This window comes from Oncorhynchus masou, chromosome 27, assembly GCF_036934945.1.
Source record: "Oncorhynchus masou masou isolate Uvic2021 chromosome 27, UVic_Omas_1.1, whole genome shotgun sequence".
Taxonomy (NCBI): domain Eukaryota; kingdom Metazoa; phylum Chordata; class Actinopteri; order Salmoniformes; family Salmonidae; genus Oncorhynchus; species Oncorhynchus masou.
Genome location: NC_088238.1, coordinates 64,524,384 through 64,546,979, shown reverse-complemented (window position 1 = coordinate 64,546,979; position 22,596 = coordinate 64,524,384). Strand labels below are relative to the sequence as shown.

General features: G+C 39.3%; 1 protein-coding gene across 1 annotated transcript in view; it reads right to left on the bottom strand.

Annotated features, from left to right (window-relative positions):
• corin (corin, serine peptidase) overlaps positions 1-21,744 on the bottom strand; it is a 136,220-nt gene extending 114,476 nt beyond the window's left edge. The window contains 2 exon segments of the mRNA XM_064940870.1: positions 681-825; positions 21,556-21,744. Coding sequence (XP_064796942.1) covers positions 681-825; positions 21,556-21,609 — 199 coding nt within the window. The 5' untranslated portion in view covers positions 21,610-21,744.
• Between the last annotated feature and the right edge of the window lie 852 nt (positions 21,745-22,596).

The following is a 22,596-nucleotide window of genomic DNA, read 5'->3' as shown; positions in this document are numbered from 1 at the left end:
GAGACGTTCTGAACAGTTGATGAATCAATACTATGCAGTCTCAGTGGCAACCTGTCATTCACCAGCAAAGCACCCCCACTCCATCACACCTCCTCCTCCATGCTTCATGGTGGGAACTACACATGCGGAGATCATCCGTTCACCTACTCTGCGCCATTGTTTGTGTTTCTTGGAGAAAGTCTCTTCGTCTTATTGGTGTCCTTTAGTTGTGGTTTCTTTGCAGCAATTCAACCATGAAGGCCTGATTCACACAGTCTCCTCTGAACAGTTGATGTTGAGATGTGTCTGCTAATTGAACTCTGAAGCATTTATTTATTTATTTGGGCTGCAATTTCTGAGGCTGATAACTGTAATGAACTTATCCTCTGCAGCAGAGGTAACTCTGGGTATTCAGGGAGAAGTGGAGAGACGTTGTGATGGTCAGGGAGAAGTGGAGAGACGTTGTGATGGTCAGGGAGAAGTGGAGAGACGTTGTGATGGTCAGGGAGAAGTGGAGAGACGTTGTGATGGTCAGGGAGAAGTGGAGAGACGTTGTGATGGTCAGGGAGAAGTGGAGAGACGTTGTGATGGTCAGGGAGAAGTGGAGAGATGTTGTGATGGTCAGGGAGTAGTGAATATATATTAATAAGGGAGACAACTCTGTCAGAGGAACAAGAAGAATGTTCTCAGTGTGTGTGTACCTGAGAAGGCCAGTAGAACCAGCAGTAGACAGGTTAGCAGGATGATAACAGGGACGAGGATGAGGAGGAGAAGACGAATATAGTTCTTTGTCGAGGTCCTCTTCTGGGGGCACACTTCACCCATGGTCATGTCCTCATCAGCAACCTGAGAGAGGGGACAGAGGGGAGAGAAACCAGACAGAGGGAGAGAGGGGAGAGAAACCAGACAGAGGGAGAGAGGGGAGACAGAAGGAGAGAGGGGAGAGAAACCAGACAGAGGGAGAGAGGGGAGAGAAACCAGACAGAGGGAGAGAGGGGAGACAGAAGGAGAGAGCGGAGAGAAACCAGACAGAGGGAGAGAGGGGAGACAGAAGGAGAGAGGGGAGAGAAACCAGACAGAGGGAGAGAGGGGAGACAGAAGGAGAGAGGGAGAGAAACCAGACAGAGGGAGAGAGGGGAGAGAAACCAGACAGAGGGAGAGAAGGGAGACAGACGGAGAGAGGGGAGAGAAACCAGACACAGGGAGAGAGGGGAGACACAAGGAGAGAGGGGAGAGAAACCAGACAGAAGGAGAGAGGGGAGACAGAAGGAGAGAGGGGAGAGAAACCAGACAGAGGGAGAGAGGGGAGACAGAAGGAGAAAGGGGAGAGAAACCAGACAGAGGGAGAGAGGGGAGACAGAAGGAGAGAGGGGAGAGAAACCAGACAGAGGGAGAGAGGGGAGAGAAACCAGACAGAAGGAGAGAGGGGAGAGAAACCAGACAGAAGGAGAGAGGGGAGAGAAACCAGACAGGAGAGAGAGGGGAGACAGAGAAACCAGACAGGAGAGAGAGGGGAGACAGAGAAACCAGACAGAAGGAGAGAGAAACCAGACAGAAGGAGAGAGAAACCAGACAGAAGGAGAGAGAAACCAGACAGAAGGAGAGAGAAACCAGACAGAAGGAGAGAGAAACCAGACAGAAGGAGAGAGGGGAAAGAAACCAGACAAAAGGAGAGAGGGAAGAGAAACCAGACAGAAGGAGAGAGAAACCAGACAGAAGGAGAGAGGGGAGAGAAATCAGACAGAAGGAGAGAGAAACCAGACATAAGGAGAGAGGGGAGAGAAACCAGACAGAAGGAGAGAGGGGAGAGAAACCAGACAGAAGGAGAGAGGGGAGAGAAACCAGACAGAAGGAGAGAGGGAGAGAAACCAGACAGAAGGAGAGAGGGGAGAGAAACCAGACAGAAGGAGAGAGGGGAGAGAAACCAGACAGAAGGAGAGAGAAACCAGACAGAAGGAGAGAGAAACCAGACAGAAGGAGAGAGAAACCAGACAGAAGGAGAGAGAAACCAGACAGAAGGAGAGAGGGGAGAGAAACCAAACAGAAGGAGAGAGAAACCAGACAGAAGGAGAGAGAAACCAGACAGAAGGAGAGAGGGGAGAGAAACCAAACAGGAGAGAGAGAAACCAGACAGAAGGAGAGAGGGTAGACAGAGAAACCAGACAGAAGGAGAGAGAAACAAGACAGAAGGAGAGAGGGGAGAGAAACCAGACAGAAGGAGAGATAAACCAGACAGAAGGAGAGAGAAACCAGACAGAAGGGGAGAGGAAAGACAGAGAAACCAGACAGAAGGAGAGAGAAACCAGACAGAAGGAGAGAGGAGAGACAGAGAAACCAGACAGAAGGAGAGAGAAACCAGACAGAAGGAGAGAGGGGAGACAGAGAAACCAGACAGAAGGAGAGATAAACCAGACAGAAGGAGAGAGAAACCAGACAGAAGGGAGAGGAAAGACAGAGAAACCAGACAGAAGGAGAGAGAAACCAGACAGAAGGAGAGAGGAGAGACAGAGAAACCAGACAGAAGGAGAGAGAAACCAGACAGAAGGAGAGAGGGAGACAGAGAAACCAGACAGAAGGAGAGAGAAACCAGACAGAAGGAGAGAGGAGAGACAGAGAAACCAGACAGAAGGAGAGAGAAACCAGACAGAAGGAGAGAGGGAGAGAAACCAGACAGAAGGAGAGAGGGAGAGAAACCAGACAGAAGGAGAGAGGGGAGAGAAACCAGACAGAAGGGGAGAGGGAGAGAAACCAGACAGAAGGAGAGAGGGAGAGAAACCAGACAGAAGGAGAGAGAGAGGAGAGAAACCAGACAGAAGGAGAGAGAAACCAGACAGAAGGAGAGAGAAACCAGACAGAAGGAGAGAGAAACCAGACAGAAGGAGAGAGAAACCAGACAGAAGGAGAGCGAAACCAGACAGAAGGAGAGAGGGGAGAGAAACCAGACAGAAGGGGAGAGGGGAGAGAAACCAGACAGAAGGAGAGAGAAACCAGACAGAAGGAGAGAGAAACCAGACAGAAGGAGAGAGAAACCAGACAGAAGGAGAGAGAAACCAGACAGAAGGAGAGCGAAACCAGACAGAAGGAGAGAGAAACCAGACAGAAGGAGAGAGAAACCAGACAGAAGGAGAGAGAAACCAGACAGAAGGAGAGACGGGAGAGAAACCAGACAGAAGGAGAGAGAAACCAGACAGAAGGAGAGAGAAACCAGACAGAAGGAGAGAGAAACCAGACAGAAGGAGAGAGGGGAGAGAAACCAGACAGAAGGGGAGAGGGGAGAGAAACCAGACAGAAGGGGAGAGGGGAGAGAAACCAGACAGAAGGAGAGAGGGGAGAGAAACCAGACAGAAGGGGAGAGGGGAGAGAAACCAGACAGAAGGAGAGAGGGGAGAGAAACCAGACAGAAGGAGAGAGAGGAGAGAAACCAGACAGAAGGAGAGAGAAACCAGACAGAAGGAGAGAGAAACCAGACAGAAGGAGAGAGAAACCAGACAGAAGGAGAGCGAAACCAGACAGAAGGAGAGAGAAACCAGACAGAAGGAGAGCGAAACCAGACAGAAGGAGAGAGAAACCAGACAGAAGGAGAGAGAAACCAGACAGAAGGAGAGAGAAACCAGACAGAAGGAGAGACGGGAGAGAAACCAGACAGAAGGAGAGAGAAACCAGACAGAAGGAGAGAGAAACCAGACAGAAGGAGAGAGAAACCAGACAGAAGGAGAGAGGGGAGAGAAACCAGACAGAAGGAGAGAGAAACCAGACAGAAGGAGAGAGGGGAGAGAAACCAAACAGAAGGAGAGAGAAACCAGACAGAAGGAGAGAGAAACCAGACAGAAGGAGAGAGGGGAGAGAAACCAAACAGGAGAGAGAGAAACCAGACAGAAGGAGAGAGGGGAGAGAAACCAGACAGAAGGAGAGAGAAACCAGACAGAAGGAGAGAGAAACCAGACAGAAGGAGAGAGAAACCAGACAGAAGGAGAGAGAAACCAGACAGAAGGAGAGATGGTAGACAGAGAAACCAGACAGAAGGGGAGAGGAGAGACAGAGAAACCAGACAGAAGGAGAGAGAAACCAGACAGAAGGAGAGAGGAGAGACAGAGAAACCAGACAGAAGGAGAGAGAAACCAGACAGAAGGAGAGAGGGGAGAGAAACCAGACAGAAGGGGAGAGGGGAGAGAAACCAGACAGAAGGAGAGAGGGGAGAGAAACCAGACAGAAGGAGAGAGGGGAGAGAAACCAGACAGAAGGAGAGAGGGGAGAGAAACCAGACAGAAGGAGAGAGAGGAGAGAAACCAGACAGAAGGAGAGAGAAACCAGACAGAAGGAGAGAGAAACCAGACAGAAGGAGAGAGAAACCAGACAGAAGGAGAGAGAAACCAGACAGAAGGAGAGAGAAACCAGACAGAAGGAGAGAGAAACCAGACATAAGGAGAGAGAAACCAGACATAAGGAGAGAGAAACCAGACAGAAGGAGAGAGAAACCAGACAGAAGGAGAGAGAAACCAGACAGAAGGAGAGAGAAACCAGACAGAAGGAGAGAGAAACCAGACAGAAGGAGAGAGGGGAGAGAAACCAGACAGAAGGAGAGAGAAACCAGACAGAAGGAGAGAGAAACCAGACAGAAGGAGAGAGGGTAGACAGAAAAACCAGACAGAAGGGGAGAGGAGAGACAGAGAAACCAAACAGAAGGAGAGAGAAACCAGACAGAAGGAGAGAGGTGAGAGAAACCAGACAGAAGGAGAGAGAAACCAGACAGAAGGAGAGAGAAACCAGACAGAAGGAGAGAGAAACCAGACAGAAGGAGAGAGGGGAGAGAAACCAGACAGAAGGAGAGAGAAACCAGACAGGAGAGAGGAGAGAGAAACCAGACAGAAGGAGAGAGGGGAGAGAAACCAGACAGAAGGAGAGAGAAACCAGACAGAAGAAGAGAGAAACCAGACAGAAGGAGAGAGGGGAGAGACATCAGACAGAAGGAGAGAGGGGAGAGAAACCAGACAGAAGGAGAGAGAAACCAGACAGAAGGAGAGAGAAACCAGACAGAAGGAGAGAGAAACCAGACAGAAGGAGAGAGAAACCATACAGAAGGAGAGAGAAACCAGACAGAAGGAGAGAGGGTAGACAGAGAAACCAGACAGAAGGAGAGAGGAGAGAGAAACCAGACAGAAGGAGAGAGGGGAGAGAAACCAGACAGAAGGAGAAAGAAACCAGACAGAAGAAGAGAGAAACCAGACAGAAGGAGAGAGGGGAGAGGCATCAGACAGAAGGAGAGAGGGGAGAGAAACCAGACAGAAGGAGAGAGGGGAGAGAAACCAGACAGAAGGAGAGGGAAACCAGACAGAAGGAGAGAGAAACCAGACAGAAGGAGAGAGAAACCAGACAGAAGGAGAGAGGGGAGACAGAGAAACCAGACAAAAGGAGAGAGGAGAGACAGAGAAACCAGACAGAAGGAGAGAGAGAGGAGACAGAGAAACCAGACAGAAGGAGAGAGAGGGGAGACAGAGAAACCAGACAGAAGGGGAGAGGAGAGACAGAGAAACCAGACAGAAGGAGAGAGAGGGGAGACAGAGAAGCCAGACAGAATAGTGATGGAGCCAGAGAGAGAGACAATAAGACAGTTATAGTAAAAGTTAGACAGTTATACTACTACAGTTAGATAGGTCAGCAGTACTATAACTAATAGTTAGATAGGTCAGCAGTACTATAACTAATAGTTAGATAGGTCAGCAGTACTATAACTAATAGTTAGATAGGTCAGCAGTACTATACTAGTTAAATAGGTCAGCAGTACTATAACTAATAGTTAGATAGGTCAGCAGAACTATAACTAATAGTTAGATAGGTCAGCAGTACTATAACTAATAGTTAGATAGGTCAGCAGTACTATAACTAATAGTTAGATAGGTCAGCAGTACTATACTAGTTAGATAGGTCAGCAGTACTATAACTAATAGTAAAATAGGTCAGCAGTACTATAATAGTTAGATAGGTCAGCAGTACTATAACTAATAGTTAGATAGGTCAGCAGTACTATACTAGTTAGATAGGTCAGTAGTACTATAACTAATAGTTAGATAGGTCAGCAGTACTATAACTAATAGTTAGATAGGTCAGCAGTACTATAACTAATAGTTAGATAGGTCAGCAGTACTATACTAGTTAGATAGGTCAGCAGTACTATACTAGTTAGATAGGTCAGCAGTACAATACTAGTTAGATAGGTCAGCAGTACTATAACTAATAGTTAGATAGGTAAGCAGTACAATAACTAATAGTTAGATAGGTCAGCAGTACTATACTAGTTAGATAGGTCAGCAGTACTATAACTAATAGTTAGATAGGTCAGCAGTACTATAAGTTAGATAGGTCAGCAGTACTATAACTAATAGTTAGATAGGTCAGCAGTACTATAACTAATAGTTAGATAGGTCAGCAGTACTATAACTAATAGTTAGATAGGTCAGCAGTACTATACTAGTTAGATAGGTCAGCAGTACTATAACTAATAGTTAGATAGGTCAGCAGTACTATAACTAATAGTTAGATAGGTCAGCAGTACTATAACTAATAGTTAGATAGGTCAGCAGTACTATAACTAACAGTTAGATAGGTCAGCAGTACTATAACTAATAGTTAGATAGGTCAGTAGTACTATAACTAATAGTTAAATAGGTCAGTAGTACTATAACTAATAGTTAGATAGGTCAGCAGTACTATAACTAATAGTTAGATAGGTCAGCAGTACTATAACTAATAGTTAGATAGGTCAGCAGTACTATACTAGTTAGATAGGTCAGCAGTACTATAACTAATAGTTAAATAGGTCAGCAGTACTATACTAGTTAGATAGGTCAGCAGTACTATAACTAATAGTTAGATAGGTCAGCAGTACTATACTAGTTAGATAGGTCAGCAGTACTATAATAGTTAGATAGGTCAGCAGTACTATAACTAATAGTTAAATAGGTCAGCAGTACTATACTAGTTAGATAGGTCAGCAGTACTATAACTAATAGTTAGATAGGTCAGCAGTACTATAATAGTTAGATAGGTCAGCAGTACTATAATAGTTAGATAGGTCAGCAGTACTATAACTAATAGTTAAATAGGTCAGCAGTACTATAACTAATAGTTAGATAGGTCAGCAGTACTATAACTAATAGTTAGATAGGTCAGCAGTACTATAACTAATAGTTAAATAGGTCAGCAGTACTATAACTAATAGTTAGACAGGTCAGCAGTACTATAACTAATAGTTAGATAGGTCAGCAGTACTATAACTAATAGTTAGATAGGTCAGCAGTACTATAACTAATAGTTAGATAGGTCAGCAGTACTATACTAGTTAAATAGGTCAGCAGTACTATAACTAATAGTTAGATAGGTCAGCAGAACTATAACTAATAGTTAGATAGGTCAGCAGTACTATAACTAATAGTTAGATAGGTCAGCAGTACTATAACTAATAGTTAGATAGGTCAGCAGTACTATACTAGTTAGATAGGTCAGCAGTACTATAACTAATAGTTAAATAGGTCAGCAGTACTATAATAGTTAGATAGGTCAGTAGTACTATAACTAATAGTTAGATAGGTCAGTAGTACTATAACTAATAGTTAGATAGGTCAGCAGTACTATAATAGTTAGATAGGTCAGTAGTACTATACTAGTTAGATAGGTCAGCAGTACTATAACTAATAGTTAAATAGGTCAGCAGTACTATAATAGTTAGATAGGTCAGTAGTACTATAACTAATAGTTAGATAGGTCAGTAGTACTATAACTAATAGTTAAATAGGTCAGCAGTACTATAATAGTTAGATAGGTCAGTAGTACTATAACTAATAGTTAAATAGGTCAGCAGTACTATAATAGTTAGATAGGTCAGTAGTACTATAACTAATAGTTAGATAGGTCAGTAGTACTATAACTAATAGTTAGATAGGTCAGCAGTACTATAATAGTTAGATAGGTCAGCAGTACTATACTAGTTAGATAGGTCAGCAGTACTATAACTAATAGTTAAATAGGTCAGCAGTACTATAATAGTTAGATAGGTCAGTAGTACTATAACTAATAGTTAGATAGGTCAGTAGTACTATAACTAATAGTTAAATAGGTCAGCAGTACTATAATAGTTAGATAGGTCAGTAGTACTATAACTAATAGTTAGATAGGTCAGCAGTACTATAACTAATAGTTAGATAGGTCAGCAGTACTATACTAGTTAGATAGGTCAGCAGTACTATACTAGTTAGATAGGTCAGCAGTACTATACTAGTTAGATAGGTCAGCAGTACTATACTAGTTAGATAGGTCAGCAGTACAATACTAGTTAGATAGGTCAGCAGTACTATAACTAATAGTTAGATAGGTAAGCAGTACTATAACTAATAGTTAGATAGGTCAGCAGTACTATACTAGTTAGATAGGTCAGCAGTACTATAAGTTAGATAGGTCAGCAGTACTATAACTAATAGTTAGATAGGTCAGCAGTACTATAATAGTTAAATAGGTCAGCAGTACTATAACTAATAGTTAGATAGGTCAGCAGTACTATAACTAATAGTTAGATAGGTCAGCAGTACTATAACTAATAGTTAGATAGGTCAGCAGTACTATAACTAATAGTTAGATAGGTCAGCAGTACTATAACTAATAGTTAGATAGGTCAGCAGTACTATACTAGTTAGATAGGTCAGCAGTACTATAACTAATAGTTAGATAGGTCAGTAGTACTATAACTAATAGTTAGGTCAGCAGTACTATAACTAATAGTTAGATAGGTCAGCAGTACTATAACTAATAGTTAAATAGGTCAGCAGTAGTATAACTAATAGTTAGATAGGTCAGCAGTACTATACAAGTTGGATAGGTCAGCAGTACTATAACTAATAGTTAGATAGGTCAGCAGTACTATAACTAATAGTTAGATAGGTCAGCAGTACTATACTAGTTAGATAGGTCAGCAGTACTATAACTAATAGTTAGATAGGTCAGCAGTACTATCACTAATAGTTAGATAGGTCAGCAGTACTATAATAGTTAAATAGGTCAGCAGTACTATAACTAATAGTTAGATAGGTCAGCAGTACTATAACTAATAGTTAGATAGGTCAGCAGTACTATAACTAATAGTTAGATAGGTCAGCAGTACTGTACTAGTTAGATAGGTCAGCAGTACTATAACTAATAGTTAGATAGGTCAGTAGTACTATAACTAATAGTTAGGTCAGCAGTACTATAACTAATAGTTAGATAGGTCAGCAGTACTATAACTAATAGTTAAATAGGTCAGCAGTACTATAATAGTTAGATAGGTCAGCAGTACTATAACTAATAGTTAAATAGGTCAGCAGTACTATACTAGTTAGATAGGTCAGCAGTACTATAACTAATAGTTAGATAGGTCAGCAGTACTATAACTAATAGTTAGGTCAGCAGTACTATAACTAATAGTTAGATAGGTCAGCAGTACTATAACTAATAGTTAGATAGGTCAGCAGTACTATAACTAATAGTTAGATAGGTCAGCAGTACTATAACTAATAGTTAGATAGGTCAGCAGTACTATAACTAATAGTTAGATAGGTCAGCAGTACTATACTAGTTAGATAGGTCAGCAGTACTATAACTAATAGTTAGATAGGTCAGCAGTACTATACTAGTTAGATAGGTCAGCAGTACTATAATAGTTAGATAGGTCAGCAGTACTATAACTAATAGTTAAATAGGTCAGCAGTACTATAACTAATAGTTAGATAGGTCAGCAGTACTATAATAGTTAGATAGGTCAGCAGTACTATACTAGTTAGATAGGTCAGCAGTACTATAACTAATAGTTAGATAGGTCAGCAGTACTATAACTAATAGTTAAATAGGTCAGCAGTACTATAACTAATAGTTAGATAGGTCAGCAGTACTATACTAGTTAGATAGGTCAGCAGTACTATAACTAATAGTTAGATAGGTCAGCAGTACTATAACTAATAGTTAGATAGGTCAGCAGTACTATACTAGTTAGATAGGTCAGCAGTACTATAACTAATAGTTAGATAGGTCAGCAGTACTATAACTAATAGTTAAATAGGTCAGCAGTACTATAACTAATAGTTAGATAGGTCAGCAGTACTATAACTAATAGTTAGATAGGTCAGCAGTACTATAACTAATAGTTAGATAGGTCAGCAGTACTATAACTAATAGTTAGATAGGTCAGCAGTACTATAACTAATAGTTAGATAGGTCAGCAGTAGTATAACTAATAGTTAGATAGGTCAGCAGTACTATACTAGTTAGATAGGTCAGCAGTACTATAACTAATAGTTAGATAGGTCAGATGTACTATAACTAATAGTTAGATAGGTCAGCAGTACTATACTAGTTAGATAGGTCAGCAGTACTATAACTAATAGTTAGATAGGTCAGCAGTACTATAACTAATAGTTAAATAGGTCAGCAGTACTATAACTAATAGTTAGATAGGTCAGCAGTACTATAATAGTTAGATAGGTCAGCAGTACTATAACTAATAGTTAAATAGGTCAGCAGTACTATAACTAATAGTTAGATAGGTCAGCAGTACTATAACTAATAGTTAGATAGGTCAGCAGTACTATAACTAATAGTTAGATAGGTCAGCAGTACTATAACTAATAGTTAAATAGGTCAGCAGTACTATAACTAATAGTTAGATAGGTCAGCAGTACTATAACTAATAGTTAAATAGGTCAGCAGTACTATAACTAATAGTTAGATAGGTCAGCAGTACTATAACTAATAGTTAAATAGGTCAGCAGTACTATAACTAATAGTTAGATAGGTCAGCAGTACTATAACTAATAGTTAGATAGGTCAGCAGTACTATAACTAATAGTTAAATAGGTCAGCAGTACTATAACTAATAGTTAGATAGGTCAGCAGTACTATAACTAATAGTTAGATAGGTCAGCAGTACTATACAAGTTGGATAGGTCAGCAGTACTATAACTAATAGTTAGATAGGTCAGCAGTACTATAACTAATAGTTAGATAGGTCAGCAGTACTATAACTAATAGTTAGATAGGTCAGCAGTAGTATAACTAATAGTTAGATAGGTCAGCAGTACTATACAAGTTGGATAGGTCAGCAGTACTATAACTAATAGTTAGATAGGTCAGCAGTACTATAACTAATAGTTAGATAGGTCAGCAGTACTATAACTAATAGTTAAATAGGTCAGCAGTACTATAACTAATAGTTAGATAGGTCAGCAGTACTATAACTAATAGTTAGATAGGTCAGCAGTACTATACTAGTTAGATAGGTCAGCAGTACTATAACTAATAGTTAGATAGGTCAGCAGTACTATAACTAATAGTTAGATAGGTCAGCAGTACTATAACTAATAGTTAAATAGGTCAGCAGTAGTATAACTAATAGTTAGATAGGTCAGCAGTACTATACAAGTTGGATAGGTCAGCAGTACTATAACTAATAGTTAGATAGGTCAGCAGTACTATAACTAATAGTTAGATAGGTCAGCAGTACTATACTAGTTAGATAGGTCAGCAGTACTATAACTAATAGTTAGATAGGTCAGCAGTACTATAACTAATAGTTAGATAGGTCAGCAGTACTATAACTAATAGTTAAATAGGTCAGCAGTACTATAACTAGTAGTTAGATAGGTCAGCAGTACTATAACTAATAGTTAAATAGGTCAGCAGTACTATAACTAATAGTTAGATAGGTCAGCAGTACTATAACTAATAGTTAGATAGGTCAGCAGTACTATAACTAATAGTTAAATAGGTCAGCAGTACTATAACTAATAGTTAGATAGGTCAGCAGTACTATAACTAATAGTTAAATAGGTCAGCAGTACTATAACTAATAGTTAGATAGGTCAGCAGTACTATAACTAATAGTTAAATAGGTCAGCAGTACTATAACTAATAGTTAGATAGGTCAGCAGTACTATAACTAATAGTTAGATAGGTCAGCAGTACTATAACTAATAGTTAAATAGGTCAGCAGTACTATAACTAATAGTTAGATAGGTCAGCAGTACTATAACTAATAGTTAGATAGGTCAGCAGTACTATACAAGTTGGATAGGTCAGCAGTACTATAACTAATAGTTAGATAGGTCAGCAGTACTATAACTAATAGTTAGATAGGTCAGCAGTACTATAACTAATAGTTAGATAGGTCAGCAGTAGTATAACTAATAGTTAGATAGGTCAGCAGTACTATACAAGTTGGATAGGTCAGCAGTACTATAACTAATAGTTAGATAGGTCAGCAGTACTATAACTAATAGTTAGATAGGTCAGCAGTACTATAACTAATAGTTAAATAGGTCAGCAGTACTATAACTAATAGTTAGATAGGTCAGCAGTACTATAACTAATAGTTAGATAGGTCAGCAGTACTATACTAGTTAGATAGGTCAGCAGTACTATAACTAATAGTTAGATAGGTCAGCAGTACTATAACTAATAGTTAGATAGGTCAGCAGTACTATAACTAATAGTTAAATAGGTCAGCAGTAGTATAACTAATAGTTAGATAGGTCAGCAGTACTATACAAGTTGGATAGGTCAGCAGTACTATAACTAATAGTTAGATAGGTCAGCAGTACTATAACTAATAGTTAGATAGGTCAGCAGTACTATACTAGTTAGATAGGTCAGCAGTACTATAACTAATAGTTAGATAGGTCAGCAGTACTATAACTAATAGTTAGATAGGTCAGCAGTACTATAACTAATAGTTAAATAGGTCAGCAGTACTATAACTAGTAGTTAGATAGGTCAGCAGTACTATAACTAATAGTTAAATAGGTCAGCAGTACTATAACTAATAGTTAGATAGGTCAGCAGTACTATAACTAATAGTTAGATAGGTCAGCAGTACTATAACTAATAGTTAGATAGGTCAGCAGTACTATCACTAATAGTTAGATAGGTCAGCAGTACTATAATAGTTAAATAGGTCAGCAGTACTATAACTAATAGTTAGATAGGTCAGCAGTACTATAACTAATAGTTAGATAGGTCAGCAGTACTATAACTAATAGTTAGATAGGTCAGCAGTACTATAACTAATAGTTAGATAGGTCAGCAGTACTATCACTAATAGTTAGATAGGTCAGCAGTACTATAATAGTTAAATAGGTCAGCAGTACTATAACTAATAGTTAGATAGGTCAGCAGTACTATAACTAATAGTTAGATAGGTCAGCAGTACTATAACTAATAGTTAGATAGGTCAGCAGTACTATAACTAATAGTTAGATAGGTCAGTAGTACTATAACTAATAGTTAGGTCAGCAGTACTATAACTAATAGTTAGATAGGTCAGCAGTACTATAACTAATAGTTAAATAGGTCAGCAGTACTATAATAGTTAGATAGGTCAGCAGTACTATAACTAATAGTTAAATAGGTCAGCAGTACTGTACTAGTTAGATAGGTCAGCAGTACTATAACTAATAGTTAGATAGGTCAGTAGTACTATAACTAATAGTTAGGTCAGCAGTACTATAACTAATAGTTAGATAGGTCAGCAGTACTATAACTAATAGTTAGATAGGTCAGCAGTACTATAACTAATAGTTAGATAGGTCAGTAGTACTATAACTAATAGTTAGGTCAGCAGTACTATAACTAATAGTTAGATAGGTCAGCAGTACTATAACTAATAGTTAGATAGGTCAGCAGTACTATAACTAACAGTTAGATAGGTCAGCAGTACTATAACTAATAGTTAGATAGGTCAGCAGTACTATAACTAATAGTTAGATAGGTCAGCAGTACTATACTAGTTAGATAGGTCAGCAGTACTATAACTAATAGTTAGATAGGTCAGCAGTACTATACTAGTTAGATAGGTCAGCAGTACTATAATAGTTAGATAGGTCAGCAGTACTATAACTAATAGTTAGGTCAGCAGTACTATAACTAATAGTTAGATAGGTCAGCAGTACTATAACTAATAGTTAGATAGGTCAGCAGTACTATAACTAACAGTTAGATAGGTCAGCAGTACTATAACTAATAGTTAGATAGGTCAGCAGTACTATAACTAAGTTAGATAGGTCAGCAGTACTATAACTAATAGTTAGATAGGTCAGCAGTACTATAACTAATAGTTAGATAGGTCAGCAGTACTATAATAGTTAGATAGGTCAGTAGTACTATAACTAATAGTTAGATAGGTCAGCAGTACTATAACTAATAGTTAGATAGGTCAGCAGTACTATAACTAATAGTTAGATAGGTCAGCAGTACTATACTAGTTAGATAGGTCAGCAGTACTATAATAGTTAGATAGGTCAGCAGTACTATAACTAATAGTTAAATAGGTCAGCAGTACTATAACTAATAGTTAGATAGGTCAGCAGTACTATAACTAATAGTTAGATAGGTCAGCAGTACTATAACTAATAGTTAAATAGGTCAGCAGTACTATAACTAATAGTTAGACAGGTCAGCAGTACTATAACTAATAGTTAGATAGGTCAGCAGTACTATAACTAATAGTTAGATAGGTCAGCAGTACTATAACTAATAGTTAGATAGGTCAGCAGTACTATACTAGTTAAATAGGTCAGCAGTACTATAACTAATAGTTAGATAGGTCAGCAGTACTATACTAGTTAGATAGGTCAGCAGTACTATAACTAATAGTTAAATAGGTCAGCAGTACTATAATAGTTAGATAGGTCAGTAGTACTATAACTAATAGTTAGATAGGTCAGTAGTACTATAACTAATAGTTAGATAGGTCAGCAGTACTATAACTAATAGTTAGATAGGTCAGCAGTACTATAACTAATAGTTAGATAGGTCAGCAGTACTATACTAGTTAGATAGGTCAGCAGTACTATACTAGTTAGATAGGTCAGCAGTACTATACTAGTTAGATAGGTCAGCAGTACAATACTAGTTAGATAGGTCAGCAGTACTATAACTAATAGTTAGATAGGTAAGCAGTACTATAACTAATAGTTAGATAGGTCAGCAGTACTATACTAGTTAGATAGGTCAGCAGTACTATAAGTTAGATAGGTCAGCAGTACTATAACTAATAGTTAGATAGGTCAGCAGTACTATAATAGTTAAATAGGTCAGCAGTACTATAACTAATAGTTAGATAGGTCAGCAGTACTATAACTAATAGTTAGATAGGTCAGCAGTACTATAACTAATAGTTAGATAGGTCAGCAGTACTATACTAGTTAGATAGGTCAGCAGTACTATAACTAATAGTTAGATAGGTCAGTAGTACTATAACTAATAGTTAGGTCAGCAGTACTATAACTAATAGTTAGATAGGTCAGCAGTACTATAACTAATAGTTAAATAGGTCAGCAGTAGTATAACTAATAGTTAGATAGGTCAGCAGTACTATACAAGTTGGATAGGTCAGCAGTACTATAACTAATAGTTAGATAGGTCAGCAGTACTATAACTAATAGTTAGATAGGTCAGCAGTACTATACTAGTTAGATAGGTCAGCAGTACTATAACTAATAGTTAGATAGGTCAGCAGTACTATCACTAATAGTTAGATAGGTCAGCAGTACTATAATAGTTAAATAGGTCAGCAGTACTATAACTAATAGTTAGATAGGTCAGCAGTACTATAACTAATAGTTAGATAGGTCAGCAGTACTATAACTAATAGTTAGATAGGTCAGCAGTACTGTACTAGTTAGATAGGTCAGCAGTACTATAACTAATAGTTAGATAGGTCAGTAGTACTATAACTAATAGTTAGGTCAGCAGTACTATAACTAATAGTTAGATAGGTCAGCAGTACTATAACTAATAGTTAAATAGGTCAGCAGTACTATAATAGTTAGATAGGTCAGCAGTACTATAACTAATAGTTAAATAGGTCAGCAGTACTATACTAGTTAGATAGGTCAGCAGTACTATAACTAATAGTTAGATAGGTCAGCAGTACTATAACTAATAGTTAGATAGGTCAGCAGTACTATAACTAATAGTTAGATAGGTCAGCAGTACTATAACTAATAGTTAGATAGGTCAGCAGTACTATACTAGTTAGATAGGTCAGCAGTACTATACTAGTTAGATAGGTCAGCAGTACTATACTAGTTAGATAGGTCAGCAGTACAATACTAGTTAGATAGGTCAGCAGTACTATAACTAATAGTTAGATAGGTAAGCAGTACTATAACTAATAGTTAGATAGGTCAGCAGTACTATACTAGTTAGATAGGTCAGCAGTACTATAAGTTAGATAGGTCAGCAGTACTATAACTAATAGTTAGATAGGTCAGCAGTACTATAATAGTTAAATAGGTCAGCAGTACTATAACTAATAGTTAGATAGGTCAGCAGTACTATAACTAATAGTTAGATAGGTCAGCAGTACTATAACTAATAGTTAGATAGGTCAGCAGTACTATACTAGTTAGATAGGTCAGCAGTACTATAACTAATAGTTAGATAGGTCAGTAGTACTATAACTAATAGTTAGGTCAGCAGTACTATAACTAATAGTTAGATAGGTCAGCAGTACTATAACTAATAGTTAAATAGGTCAGCAGTAGTATAACTAATAGTTAGATAGGTCAGCAGTACTATACAAGTTGGATAGGTCAGCAGTACTATAACTAATAGTTAGATAGGTCAGCAGTACTATAACTAATAGTTAGATAGGTCAGCAGTACTATACTAGTTAGATAGGTCAGCAGTACTATAACTAATAGTTAGATAGGTCAGCAGTACTATCACTAATAGTTAGATAGGTCAGCAGTACTATAATAGTTAAATAGGTCAGCAGTACTATAACTAATAGTTAGATAGGTCAGCAGTACTATAACTAATAGTTAGATAGGTCAGCAGTACTATAACTAATAGTTAGATAGGTCAGCAGTACTGTACTAGTTAGATAGGTCAGCAGTACTATCACTAATAGTTAGATAGGTCAGTAGTACTATAACTAATAGTTAGGTCAGCAGTACTATAACTAATAGTTAGATAGGTCAGCAGTACTATAACTAATAGTTAAATAGGTCAGCAGTACTATAATAGTTAGATAGGTCAGCAGTACTATAACTAATAGTTAAATAGGTCAGCAGTACTATACTAGTTAGATAGGTCAGCAGTACTATAACTAATAGTTAGATAGGTCAGCAGTACTATAACTAATAGTTAGGTCAGCAGTACTATAACTAATAGTTAGATAGGTCAGCAGTACTATAACTAATAGTTAGATAGGTCAGCAGTACTATAACTAATAGTTAGATAGGTCAGCAGTACTATAACTAATAGTTAGATAGGTCAGCAGTACTATAACTAATAGTTAGATAGGTCAGCAGTACTATACTAGTTAGATAGGTCAGCAGTACTATAACTAATAGTTAGATAGGTCAGCAGTACTATAATAGTTAGATAGGTCAGCAGTACTATACTAGTTAGATAGGTCAGCAGTACTATAACTAATAGTTAGATAGGTCAGCAGTACTATAACTAATAGTTAAATAGGTCAGCAGTACTATAACTAATAGTTAGATAGGTCAGCAGTACTATACTAGTTAGATAGGTCAGCAGTACTATAACTAATAGTTAGATAGGTCAGCAGTACTATAACTAATAGTTAGATAGGTCAGCAGTACTATACTAGTTAGATAGGTCAGCAGTACTATAACTAATAGTTAGATAGGTCAGCAGTACTATAACTAATAGTTAAATAGGTCAGCAGTACTATAACTAATAGTTAGATAGGTCAGCAGTACTATAACTAATAGTTAGATAGGTCAGCAGTACTATAACTAATAGTTAGATAGGTCAGCAGTAGTATAACTAATAGTTAGATAGGTCAGCAGTACTATAATAGTTAGATAGGTCAGCAGTACTATAACTAATAGTTAGATAGGTCAGCAGTACTATACTAGTTAGATAGGTCAGAAGTACTATAACTAATAGTTAGATAGGTCAGCAGTACTATAACTAATAGTTAAATAGGTCAGCAGTACTATAACTAATAGTTAGATAGGTCAGCAGTACTATAATAGTTAGATAGGTCAGCAGTACTATAACTAATAGTTAAATAGGTCAGCAGTACTATAACTAATAGTTAGATAGGTCAGCAGTACTATAACTAATAGTTAGATAGGTCAGCAGTACTATAACTAATAGTTAGATAGGTCAGCAGTACTATAACTAATAGTTAAATAGGTCAGCAGTACTATAACTAATAGTTAGATAGGTCAGCAGTACTATAACTAATAGTTAAATAGGTCAGCAGTACTATAACTAATAGTTAGATAGGTCAGCAGTACTATAACTAATAGTTAAATAGGTCAGCAGTACTATAACTAATAGTTAGATAGGTCAGCAGTACTATAACTAATAGTTAGATAGGTCAGCAGTACTATAACTAATAGTTAGATAGGTCAGCAGTACTATAACTAATAGTTAAATAGGTCAGCAGTACTATAACTAATAGTTAGATAGGTCAGCAGTACTATAACTAATAGTTAGATAGGTCAGCAGTACTATACTAGTTAGATAGGTCAGCAGTACTATAACTAATAGTTAGATAGGTCAGCAGTACTATAACTAATAGTTAGATAGGTCAGCAGTACTATAACTAATAGTTAAATAGGTCAGCAGTACTATAACTAATAGTTAGATAGGTCAGCAGTACTATAACTAATAGTTAAATAGGTCAGCAGTACTATAATAGTTAGATAGGTCAGCAGTACTATAACTAATAGTTAGATAGGTCAGCAGTACTATACAAGTTGGATAGGTCAGCAGTACTATAACTAATAGTTAGATAGGTCAGCAGTACTATAACTAATAGTTAGATAGGTCAGCAGTACTATACTAGTTAGATAGGTCAGCAGTACTATAACTAATAGTTAGATAGGTCAGCAGTACTATCACTAATAGTTAGATAGGTCAGCAGTACTATAATAGTTAAATAGGTCAGCAGTACTATAACTAATAGTTAGATAGGTCAGCAGTACTATAACTAATAGTTAGATAGGTCAGCAGTACTATAACTAATAGTTAGATAGGTCAGCAGTACTGTACTAGTTAGATAGGTCAGCAGTACTATAACTAATAGTTAGATAGGTCAGTAGTACTATAACTAATAGTTAGGTCAGCAGTACTATAACTAATAGTTAGATAGGTCAGCAGTACTATAACTAATAGTTAAATAGGTCAGCAGTACTATAATAGTTAGATAGGTCAGCAGTACTATAACTAATAGTTAGATAGGTCAGCAGTACTATAACTAATAGTTAAATAGGTCAGCAGTACTATACTAGTTAGATAGGTCAGCAGTACTATAACTAATAGTTAGATAGGTCAGTAGTACTATAACTAATAGTTAGATAGGTCAGCAGTACTATAATAGTTAGATAGGTCAGCAGTACTATACTAGTTAGATAGGTCAGCAGTACTATAACTAATAGTTAGATAGGTCAGCAGTACTATAATAGTTAGATAGGTCAGCAGTACTATACTAGTTAGATAGGTCAGCAGTACTATAATAGTTAGATAGGTCAGCAGTACTATAACTAATAGTTAGATAGGTCAGCAGTACTATAACTAATAGTTAAATAGGTCAGCAGTAATATAATAGTTAGATAGGTCAGCAGTACTATAACTAATAGTTAAATAGGTCAGCAGTACTATACTAGTTAGATACGTCAGCAGTACTATAACTAATAGTTAGATAGGTCAGCAGTACTATAACTAATAGTTAGATAGGTCAGCAGTACTATAACTAATAGTTAGATAGGTCAGCAGTACTATAACTAATAGTTAGATAGGTCAGCAGTACTATAACTAATAGTTAGATAGGTCAGCAGTACTATAACTAATAGTTAGATAGGTCAGCAGTACTGTACTAGTTAGATAGGTCAGCAGTACTATAACTAATAGTTAGATAGGTCAGTAGTACTATAACTAATAGTTAGATAGGTCAGCAGTACTATAACTAATAGTTAGATAGGTCAGCAGTACTATAACTAATAGTTAGATAGGTCAGCAGTACTATAACTAATAGTTAGATAGGTCAGCAGTACTATAACTAATAGTTAGATAGGTCAGCAGTACTATAACTAATAGTTAGATAGGTCAGTAGTACTATAACTAATAGTTAGATAGGTCAGCAGTACTATAACTAATAGTTAGATAGGTCAGCAGTACTATAACTAATAGTTAGATAGGTCAGCAGTACTATAACTAATAGTTAGATAGGTCAGCAGTACTATAACTAATAGTTAGATAGGTCAGCAGTACTATACTAGTTAGATAGGTCAGCAGTACTATAACTAATAGTTAGATAAATGTCCCTGAGTTCACCCATACCTGTAGCCTAGTTGGTTGTTAGAAGAGACTTTCAGACTCTCACCTCAAAACTCACAATAATGACTTTACCAGGAGTGGGAGACACCGGACATTACCGCTTCTTGGTTTGGCGACAAATGACAGAGCCATACAAACTATTTATATAGCTCTTTTCTCTACAAGGTCCTCGTGCATAACAGTGCGCAAAGAACGCCGTCCGTCTTTTGCCGAAAATAAATGAAAATAACATATAGTTATTCACTCCTCGCGCGTCATCAATTAGCTTACCACTTCACATATGCTACACTGTCACCTCTTCTGTTCACATTGGACCGGCCGTTCCAGAGTTGACCATTTCGCTCTGACCCAAGTGGATGTAACGGAAAATAACGGCATATGACACCCCGGTGTTCGAGGGAATCCTTTCCTTCCAGGTAAATTACGAGGGGGACGAGGTCTCCGGTGCCCGTTTTTCCCGCAAACGGAAGCAGCACTAAGACTAAGCGTCATCTCCAGCCCTTGTGTGTGTGTGTGTGTGTGTGTGTGTGTGTGGAGGGGGGGGGGGGGGGGGTATTTTTATCCGCGAGGTATTTTTCGCTTCAGACTTTCCGTTCAGCCAGCCGCACAGCCGCGTGCCCCCGGTGCAGGTCGAGGGAATCTGAACTCTCCACTCAAGAGAAAGACGGTTATTTTTAGAGAGAGAGAGGGGGGAGAGAGAAAGTGTGACTGTGTTTCTGTCTCCCACACATGGAAACGCGACGTGCCCGGTGCGTCGCTCGAGGAGAAGGGGAGACGGTTTCACACCTCGTGCGCTTTAAATAGGAGACGCGCAGCTGGCGCACGTACCTGCGGGCCAGTTAACCGATCAGACCGGAAGAGATCCGTTGGATTAAATAATCTCCCGGTGGGAACTAACCGAATCAGACAGAGGGAATGTGGACCAGCCGTTTGAATGTGGGCATTCTGCCTATAGAAGTTGTGTTTGTGTGTGTTGTTTCTGGCTAAAGTTTCTCACGAGATATTCTCACTACAATTTAATGACAGCTAAAATGTTTATATGGAGGCGTGAACTATTTATGAATTAAATATAATATTTATCATAGGACTAAAGTCATTAGGTTTACAGAACCATTACAGATCCATATAAATGCCATGCAGGAGAACAATAAGAAAAACATGTTCTCTAATAGCCTCTAAAATATTTAAGAGAGCAGAGGAGAGAAGCGGTGTAGAAAGGACAAGTGAGTTTCTTACCCTGGTGCTGCTGAAGGTGACGTGAGGGACCGTGTTGTCTCGAGATGGTAACATGATGCCTGCCTCTTTACCCTCACCTCACACACTCATCTCTGTCCCGTACGGTAGACGCTAAATCTCCAGTAGCCGAGTGCTGCTCTGGGAGACTCCAGGGGAAAGACTCCAGGCAGAACCTCTACCGCCCAGACTCCTCCCACTAACACACACACACTCCCTCTCTCTCTCTCCCTGACTCCCCCCCGACTCTCTCTCTCTCTCTCTCTCCCTGACTCCCCCCTGACACTCTCTCCCTGACTCTCCCTCTCCCCCCGACTCTCCCTCTCCCCCCGACTCTCCCTCTCCCCCGTCTCTCCCTCTCCCCCCGTCTCTCCCTCTCCCCCGTCTCTCCCTCTCCCCCCGACTCTCCCTCTCCCCCGTCTCTCCCTCTCCCCCCCGACTCTCCCTCTCCCCCCGACTCTCCCTCCGTCCCTCTCCCCCGTCTCTCCCTCGGTCCCTCTCCCCCGTCTCTCCCTCGTCTCTCCATCTCCCCCGTCTCTCCCTCTCCCCCCGTCTCTCCCTCTCCCCCCGTCTCTCCCTCTCTCCCCGTCTCTCCCCGTCTCTCCCTCTCTCCCCGACTCTCCCTCTCTCCCCGACTCTCCCTCTCCCCGACTCTCCCTCTCCCCCGTCTCTCCCTCTCCCCCGTCTCTCCCTCTCCCCCCGTCTCTCCCTCTCCCCCCGACTCTCTCTCCCTCCCCCGACACTCTCTCCCTCCCTGACTCTCTCTCCCCCTGACTCTCTCTCCCCGACTCCCCCGTCTCTCCCTCTCCCCCGACTCTCTCTCCCTCCCCCCGACACTCTCTCCCTCCCTGACTCTCTCTCCCCCTGACTCTCTCCCCGACTCCCCCCGACTCTCCCTCTCCCCCCGACTCTCCCTCTCCCCCCGTCTCTCCCTCTCCCCCCGACACTCTCTCCCTCCCCCCGACACTCTCTCCCTCCCCCGACACTCTCTCCCTCCCCCGACACTCTCTCCCTCCCCCCGACACTCTCTCCCTCCCCCCGACA